This window comes from Mytilus edulis, chromosome 1 (assembly GCF_963676685.1).
Source record: "Mytilus edulis chromosome 1, xbMytEdul2.2, whole genome shotgun sequence".
Lineage (NCBI taxonomy): Eukaryota > Metazoa > Mollusca > Bivalvia > Mytilida > Mytilidae > Mytilus > Mytilus edulis.
In genome coordinates, this window is record NC_092344.1 from 39,935,857 (window position 1) to 39,945,877 (window position 10,021).

Genomic DNA, 10,021 nt, shown 5'->3' on the forward strand with positions numbered 1-10,021 from the left:
AACTAGTTTTGAGGCGTCAACCCTAATAAAAGACTATTTATAGTGTAACAGCGAAACAGAATTTCTCCAGTACTGTTCATGTGTGATCGAACCTGCCGGCCTCCTACAGTAAACCGATCTCTACATACTACATACTACATAATTGATTTGCTTTAGCAAAACAAACCCTAATGAAGTTTGGGGAGGACATAATGAGTTATGTTTAATATCAAATTCAATATTGAAGCTTGGCATTTAGAAGAGAGAGAGAGAGAGAGAGAGAGAGAGAGAGAGAGAGAGAGAGAGAGAGAGAGAGAGAGAGAGAGAGAGAGAGAGAGAGAGAGAGAGAGAGAGAGAGAGAGAGAGAGAGAGAGAGAGAATGAGAGATTCAAAACGGAAAGTCCATAATTAAATGGCAAAATCAAACGACAAAACACACCAAACGAATGGACAACAACTGCCATATTCCTAACTTGGTACAGGCATTTTCAAATGTAGAAAATGGTAAACGTTTGCAGATTTTGCTCTTGAAAAATGTATTTTAGTGGCAAATTCTTTGTTTTCTAGATAAACAGCATGAAACTTATTTCATTAGATTGTTGAGTTTCAACCTAAAATTGATGAACTTTTCATCAAAATATATACATATATACTCGTGATCAATAGGTCAATATTTCTGAAGTTATGTCTAATTATATCTCCATTATCTTTAATATTAATATTTCACACCCTGGTATGTCCCGAACTGTCCTATATCCTATTTCAATTTCTAATTTTATACCTGTAATTTTGATATATCTTAAATTTTGAAATTATGTAAATTGGTTATCACAACCTTAGAGTATATAAATAGTTGTTCCGTTCGTATCTCTCCACCCTTGATCCATTAAAGATGCATTCACGAACGGCGTGACCATCATATGGACAGATCAGGAATACCATTATCGTAATAAGCAGATTTATTTATAGGCACAAATTTTCTCAAACCCTCTATAAAGAGTCAATATTTAAGCAATTGCAACGGTTTCAATTGATGCTTAATTCTGGTGTCATATCTTAAAATCAGAGATAATAGTTTTGAACAATATAGTTTGAAGAATACAAATAGCAAAAATGGAACGTGTTACTGTAAAAATTATAGAAGGTATGTGTAAATTTACTTAAATTAACTAAAGTGCGAAAGAAAATGTAAATCGATTTATGTCATACATATTGTATTTCCAATTTAATAACTACAAGGCCTATATAATGTTTAAGACAAAAGTGTTAAACCATGCATTTACAATGCGCTCGCCGCGTGTTTCTGGAAAACCTTCATGGAATATACCTTCGTGATCAATCCATGTACAAAAACGTTTAGAAGCAGAGGTTTTAGTGTAGCAAATGATAAACTAAAAGACAACTACTTCAAAATTATGCTATTATCATGCTTATTAATGTAAGCGAATATATAAAAATTAGAAGTTGTGGTATGATAGCCAATGAGACCAAATGACGTAGAATTTAGCAGCTAAAGGCTATAGGTAGGTCACCGTACGACATTAAACACTACACTAGGCTACGGTGACGACATGAAACACTACACTAGGCTACGGTGACGACATGAAACACTACACTAGGCTAACCTAATACCGAGTGCCAGGTAGTGAAGCAACCTAAGTTGAACTTTAACGATTTGCTGTAACAGTTATGGCAACTTTGTTAAAGCCTCTTTAGTTTTATTGCTCCAAAACGTTTGATATTTTGGATTTCCCGAGCGTACTGATACATGTTGTTCGATAAAAACGTGCTGTGTGAATGGAAATTATACCATACGTGTTTTTTCTCTATTGGTTCAATACCTCTACTGTTGTGCTATCAGATCCCAAACGATTCATCTACGACGTAGCCAGTGTTAAGAAACAACATTATCATTTTCGGACGGGGTCATTGAAAATGAATATTATATCCCTGGTAACTTAGTTAAAAACACACAACATTGCATAAGACTGCATACAACAGAATGCAAATGAATAATTTGGAACGCAAACTGCAAGAACCAGTTATGTTACTTATGTATAAAAGTGACAATGAATTTGCGCGGGCGGAGTTTTAATTTGCAAAGATTATATTATCAACCCTGAAAAATCTTCCTGGCTCCTCCCCGAATATCAAATGATCGCCCCTTGCATGAAGCGGAAATCTGATTAAAATTCTGAGACATATTAACTCGCATGCTCGTATATAACGAAATCAGAGAACTTTATTTTAATTAGCCTGAATAATTGCCGAGCGGTGGTTGTCGTACGCCCGTTTGAAATTAAAGTTCTATCTGTTCTATCAAAATATGGGGTTATAGGGTTTAGATCGATTCCAATCCAGAATCTGTCAGTACCAATGCCATTATATCGCTTGATGTTTTTTGTTCTATAGAAAACAATTTGTTGGTATCAAATTTACCAATTTTTTTCTCAACACGTCCTATTTATATATATAAACGGTTGTTTTCCGCAGAGCTGACGACATCTGAGTTTAAAAAATCTATAATATTTTAATTTATTTCCCTTAGTTTATGTGTTAGACGCAGCTTATACAAGTTGCATAACTACTCTTATTTGATTTTGTGGAAATGAAGAGAAGGCAGATAGCACATTAAGAATATATTTTAGATGTATGTCCCTGTCCCAAGTCAGGAGCCTGTAATTCAGTGGTTGTCGTTTGTTTATGTGTGACATATTTGTTTTTCGTTCATCTTTTTTTAATATAAATAAGGCTGTTAGTTTTCTCGTTTGAATTGTTTTACGTTGTCATTTCGGGGCCTTTTATAGCTGACTATGCGATATGGGCTTTGTTCATTGTTGAAGGCCGTACGGTGACCTATAGTTATTAATTTCTGTATCATGATAGTCTCTTGTGGACGGTTGTCTCAGATTTTTATTTGAAATATGTACCTTATTTACCACTTTTTATGTGAACTAAGAAACCAATTGTCATGCATTAATCGGTAACTGCAGTGCAGTGCAGTTTTCCCGTACATGAAAATTTAAGGACGACTGCACTCAATGCGTACAATAAACCTAGGATTTATTTACTTTGTCATGTTTATGTTATTATATAATTTTGAAATAAATAGTCCAAACACGCCTTGAAATCATTTAAATAGCTGTTTAAATCACCAAAACAAAACATATGTTATAAAAGGAAACATATATCGGTTAAACGGATTTAATTATGTTTTACATAGTACAGCTGATTTTCTGGGGTTAATGCCCTGTAATGTAAACATTCAAAGTAAACGACCGATTTTCTTTTGCAGCCTATGTCTAGATAATATTTGCCTTCTATTTTATTACTTCGTGTGTGACTATTATGACAGGGCTTCCCGTTGTGGGCAGCTATGTGGTGAATAAGACAACAACCCAACAACACGAACAAAAATAACAAGATCCATAAAACGGCTTCATAATTATTCTTGGTCCTAGATAAAAGACAAATGAATGGCACGCAGGGTTAGAGGTCGAGAATGAAGATAGGTTTTGCTTTTTCAATATATCCACAAATTGATACATTGGTTCAAACTGTGACAATGCAATACATATGTTTGCAATTCATTATATTTAATATAAATATATATACTGTCAGTTGACCTTCAATGCAAAAGTTACCCCCCTCCCCCCCCAGTAGAATCTTATTTTTTTCTGACAGTCATATATGGATAGGTATATATATTTTCAATTTAGACTCGTATATATATATCTAAACATCAACCCAACAATGTTAGATCTGTAAATTTGCTTTCGCAAATTTTTGGTTCTATATATATATATATATAAACACCTACTGAAGAAATAATTTATCAGTCAGAAAGTAGGACTCATTGTCCGGTCTTAGTACGCTACTATCACTGTTCTCATTTCAGACCAAGGAAACCTTCGGATACACGAAAACAACATGACGTCACTCGCGAGACGGTCAAATTAAACTTTTTTTTATATCCTTAGGTGTTTTCCATTATATACGCATATTTGTAAACACTGAGACAATAAAAAATTAAAAAATGCAAGATACTGTTAATGCAGAAAACAACATGAAAAAAATCTGAATTTGGAATATTAAAAAATGATATATTGATGATTTTACAAAGAATGACTCAGAATCACATGGTGATATTGTACTAAAGAATTCGATCCACGTGGGTTTGTTTGTAAACAAACTGAATAGTTGAATGAAAGGTTAGCACACTTGCGATCAATATATAGCATAGTAAGGACTTAAATTCTTTCATTCATTGAACACGCCGATTATACATGTCCAGTTAACTCGGTTACAAACTTGAAAGCAGGTTACTGGGGAAACAGGATCACGAGATTAAATCAATCCACGTTTTAATGCATGTGCGACCTAGAAAGAAATCTCAAGATTCCGGCATAGTTAGATTTAAAATAACACAGAAAAATGTAATGTCTGAATTAATTAGTCTTTTTTATGAAAAGAAAATGAAAGAAACTAAAAAATGTTCTAATGAGCCCTTAATTTAGTACTTATACAATCGATCATAATGGCGAGGGTCTCGGCATTTTAGGACCCCTTTTTGATATCATGATTACTAATTACTTTAACTTCAACAAAATTATAACCCCTGTAAAGATTGCAGCAATTAAAAAAGGATAACTACCGCTGACTTAGATGGAAATCGAATAAATTTTACTTAGGAATTTAATAAAATAACACTGTAAAGTGAATTGTCTGTCCTGGTACTTTATAAGCTTTTATTACTAGTCAATAATTTCAGAGAAAAGATAAAAATATGATTTTTTTATATGGTTCAAAAGAACCTGTATGTGTCGTCATTGACTCACCGAAGGATAAGGGAAAGAAACGAGGATTCTTTATACAATCCTATTCAGATTTGCTAGATACATATAGTGGTTCAGATGCACCATAGATGATGCACGAATCTTCGAAAAATCTTCCTTTAAATAAACAGTTTATATCAGTTTGTCCTTGAATGTTCGGAAAATCTGATTTAGATTAAAAATGGCTAAATTCTGATACAAGAATTGCTTATATATGTGCCATTTTTGACTCGATTTATATGAAAATGTTGGATCTTAACTTAACAAGATGAAACGAGAAATGTACAAACGGAAGAAAAACGGCACAATTTTGTCGCTGCAAAAATGTGCGGTGGCGTAAAAAAAGAGCCGATTGAAAGGCAGTTAGTAATATATGGCATAAAAATGCACGCATTTCATACACGTGCATGCGTGATGAATTTCAAGTGACAGTTCGGTCAACGCGCAAAAAGAATCATTGAACTCGTCTGTACCTTGTGACAATTAATTGATATTAGTAATCTGCATATGAACGCAAATGACACTTGTTTTGACCAGTTTTTATTTTTCGCACAACGAACAGATGTTTACGTAAACAAATGCACATGGTTTTGTGACCTACTCTTGAACCTAACTCAGCCAATCAGATATCACCAAAACAACAATATCAGGTCAAGGGTTTAAACTGGTTATAATAGGGAGAACTTGGATTGTATTTTCAAAACATTGTCTAGATTTGAGGAATACACATTAAAACTTTGCAAACTAAACAAACAAGATGAGAATTGTACGATTTAGAGCTGATAGCGAGGAAATGTATTATAGTGGTAAATATTATTCATTTTACACGAGGAAACGATTTATTACACATGCAGTTATATATTTACTCGTAATATCTACTTTTAAATTAGTGTTATTAAATATTGTGACATATTAATAACAAATTCTGTAAATTGCTATTGTAGATACAGGATCTGATTATGGAGACAGTAGTGATGATGAAACCATTGAGCAGGCTCAAGAAGTAAGTTGTTTCTCTTTTCACTTTTATTTCTCTCTCTCTTTTAATACAATTTTTGTTATACTTGAATATCACATTCTACATATTTCGTATGCCATTACATGGGTATATTGTATTCATCATTTTTTTCTGGAAATTATCTAGTTTTGTATATATTGAAAGATTTTAACCTGATTTCAGTTTTATTTTTATGGCCCTGAATATATATATCTGAACGTATATGGTAATTTCATTTTTTTTACTACAGCCTGATTTTGGGATATTGTTCGACGTTGATGGGGTGTTAGCTAGAGGCCTTAATCCTTTAGACCCAGCCATTCGTGCCATCAATAAGTTAAAAGACAGCGAAGGCAACATGAAGGTTCCTGTAGCTTTTGTCACCAACAGCTGTAGCAGAAGCAGAGACAAAGCAGCAATGTTGCAAAGATGGTTCGATACACCGGTAATTATCTTTATATTTTCCCCTGACTTTTTTTTATATTTATTGAAAATATTGGTTGAATTTTCGAGAAAGACAGCACAAATGAAGTATCGTGATATTCTCTGATATCGTGATAACCAAACATTGATCAGTGACTGAGAATAGTTTATATACGTTCTTAATCTCGCACATGCACATGCTCATCAAAATTGTTTTCAATTTAAATTTTTAAAATATCAGAAAATATAACAAAGATTTTGTCTACTAAAATGAAATTATTTTGACAGTTATGCTATAATGAAACACTTTCATATGCATATACTATATAATAGTGCTATGTAAACATAGTTAGATTTTGTCATAATTTGATTTTGTTTTAACTTTTTATAGGTATCTCCAGAGGCATGTATCCACGCTCCAACTCCAGCCAAACTTCTAACAAGCTTCCACAACAAGCATGTGTTGGTTATTGGACAGGAACACCGAAAAGAGATTGCTGAAGAGTATCCTTTTATTGTTTTAGTAACTACGCCATCTGTTTGTTGGTGTAAAAACAGATTATATTGCAAAACGAATTATGCTATATGTGAAAACTACTGGACACAAAATTTTAGGATAAGAAGAAAACTAATTCAACTATATTTTAAATAATACAGATGTATTTATATTTACATGAATTTAACATAAAATTAAATTTCAAATTCTAAATATACGGATTTCAAATATATATAAGAGCATTACTAGTTATAAAGTTTCCTTAACACATCAATCAGAATTGGATTTGTCAACACTTGTACAGTAGAAGATGTACGACGAGCCTATCCATTCTTAGATATGGTAGATCACGAGAATAGAAGAAGAGTGGTAAGCTGTCTTAATTTATATGGCACTATATAAAAATATGCTTGATTATTACGACTCTAATTTAATGCAATAAATATAAAACAAAGTTTTGGAAAGAAATTTGAATAGCACAAAAAGGGGTGAAAATGTACGTTTATTTGCAAAATGAGACCAAATGCTATAAATACACAGCGTTTAGATATACCCCTGAATTTCTTATTTAATTACAGATCAGCTAAACTCTATTAGATGTTGAATAGGGCCACACTAAATTAATCGTCCCTGCAGTACGATGAACTTAAGTTGTTCACATCTTTTTCCACTAGATTTTGAATAAAAAGGTTTAGTATATATCAATTTCTTAAATATCAATTTATTTTTAAGAAATTGTATGAATATTTTAACTTTTAATGAACATGCCATCACAGTTATCATCGCAACAAAAAAATGTTCATTTTAACATTGTTTTTTTTCAGAGTGTCGGTAACTTCTCAGACAATCTGAACTTCAAACCTGTTGAAGGTGAGTACTAAATACTTAAAATAAGTAAATTACCGTTCTTGTGATCTGGTGAACATTTTCCGTTTTAACTATTGGTTCGTTTTTAACGTGCAATAAGTGAAACAAAATAACATAAATTCACGGCGTTTAAAAGTACCAGTGAAAGTTTATTGTTTTATTAAAGACTGCGTTTAACTATTGCCACGGGTCCCGCCTATTTACCAATACTTAGTAAATGAAATTGGTTGTTTTAAATACGTTTTGCTTGAATCCGTTACCGGTAATTTCCTGAAATGTAAATCAAATGTTTAATGAACTAATGTTTATATTTTAGCAATATTGTTGATTGGAGAGCCAAAGAGATGGGAATCTAGTCTACAACTGTTAATAGATCTGCTCATGACAGAAGGAAAACCTACAAAAGCACCAGAATCTTTGTCTCAAGTTAAACAATTACCAATTATTGCTTGTAACATGGACTTAGTTTTCATGGCTGAAGCCTGCATGCCAAGATTTGGACACGGTGCTTTTCTGGTGTGTCTAGAGGCACTGTATAAGGTATGCACATAGGATTTTCATTTTTCACTTTCAGTAGATCGTGTCAAGTTTATTGGTTCAGTTCTCAACACATTAACCAAGGAATATTTAAAATAAACAGATTCAATTGTTTTAAAATGTGAATAATAGTCCCTTTTTTTAAAGATTTTATTTTAAATAGAATAATTTTCATAACAGCATGGACTACCGCAAAACTTATGTTGTTTATAATATTCTTCATCATTTTGTTTCCAGAAAATAACAGGAAAAGCTCTGGAATATGAAGCATTGATAGGAAAACCATGTGAAATCACATACAGGTTCGCTGAACACACAGTTGCCGAACTGGCAAAGAAAATGGGAATCAAAAGACACATCAAGAAACTATACTTTGTAGGGTAAGTGTGCTTTATGTTTGATTTCTGGTGATAGCTTGTCTCTTTTTCCTGAACTTTCTGTTATATCTATAATCAAATTTGAAGAGAAATGCCGTGAATTTACACAAATGGCTTCATTGTTTAAAAAAATGCTGTCAATATCTCATCGGTATAATAATCTACCAATAAAGGACTTGACGTAGACTTATACTGCTTTGCTTGACACCTCAAAAAAAGAAATTTTAAAAAAGATACCGGACTGATGTTTTTAAACCGTAGCATTCAGTCGCAATTAAAAAATCTTAATCTGAATTGACGACTGATAAAGTATAGTAAGAATTTACTGAAAATGTATAAGAAGTCTAAGATATGACATATTGTGTTACGATTTCACATGGTCATATTTTTCCTTTCCAGAGATAATCCAAATGTAGATATTGTTGGTTGCAATCTGTACGAGAGATTCCTAAAAGACTCGTGGATAAACAGACGTAACGGCAACAGAAATAATTCAATAAACCGAACCTTACCACGATCACGATCAATCCCGTGTGATGCCGCTTTATATGAACAAACAGTAACATCGATGGAAAGCCTTTTAGTTGGCACGGGAGTTTACAACCCCGAGAAGGAATCGGAAACTACAATACCGGAAGATAAAGTATATCACGGACATAGAGATATTGCACATGAACCGGAACTAGCCACACCAACGCGCTATGTTGGAGATGTTGATCAGGGAATAAGTTACATTTTAGAAAAAGAACATTTTACAATCACAACTTAATCTCAGTAACTTATTATGTCAGTAAAGTGATTCCTGAAATACCAGAGTCTTTCCGTTCATGACAGATATATAGGGCATTGAAGACCTAACTGTGATTTACATTGCACATCAGTGCGATTATGACTCTGCGCGAAATAACACGGAGAGAATTCGAGTTGCACAGTCATGTTGTAAGAACATAATTAGAGGCTGGTTGAATTTGTACATAAAAGTATACTATTTATTTGTATATTAACTTATTTGTTTGACAATCAGAAAATGTTGGCTTTAATGTATTTATGCTTTTTTATATATTATATATTTATACGTGTATTAAAGTGTACTTAATTTTGTAATGTTAAGGTATATTATTTTGAGAGGTTTAGTTATTTAGAATGTTTTATAATAAAAGAAGATAAACTGATGCAGTGTTTGTTTTTTATCTCCTGGTGTAAGTTATATATATGTAGACCATGTTATGAAAACAATGCGAAAATATATGTTTTAGTCAGTCTGAGTTGGAAGATAATGTGATTACATACATTATAAAAAGAAATATGTGGTATGACTGCCACAGAGACAACTATCCAATAGATATATAAAAAAAGAAGATGTGGTATAATTGCCAATAAGACCACTCTCCACAAGCGACCAAATGACACCGTGAGAAATTAACAACTATAGGTCACCGTACGGCCTTCAACAATGAGCAAAGCCATACTGCATAGTCAGCTATAGTCAATATGACGTATGTTTATCTTG

At 32.7% G+C, this 10,021-nt stretch overlaps 1 protein-coding gene across 2 annotated transcripts; it reads left to right on the plus strand.

The window, feature by feature from the left end:
- Nucleotides 1-864: 864 nt before the first annotated feature.
- Nucleotides 865-9,683, plus strand: LOC139482483 (haloacid dehalogenase-like hydrolase domain-containing 5). Of its 2 annotated transcripts, none has more exons than XM_071266403.1 (9): nucleotides 865-1,123; nucleotides 5,759-5,817; nucleotides 6,062-6,256; nucleotides 6,626-6,738; nucleotides 7,009-7,099; nucleotides 7,555-7,600; nucleotides 7,914-8,137; nucleotides 8,372-8,514; nucleotides 8,911-9,683. In XM_071266403.1, exons 1-9 carry the CDS (start codon nucleotides 1,093-1,095, stop codon nucleotides 9,278-9,280), a joined length of 1,272 nt encoding a protein of 423 aa, XP_071122504.1. In that variant the 5' UTR covers nucleotides 865-1,092; the 3' UTR covers nucleotides 9,281-9,683. The 2 variants fall into 2 exon arrangements, with proteins under 2 accessions (XP_071122504.1, XP_071122496.1); XM_071266395.1 differs by lacking the exon at nucleotides 865-1,123 and adding an exon at nucleotides 4,780-5,620.
- The last annotated feature ends 338 nt before the right edge of the window (nucleotides 9,684-10,021 follow it).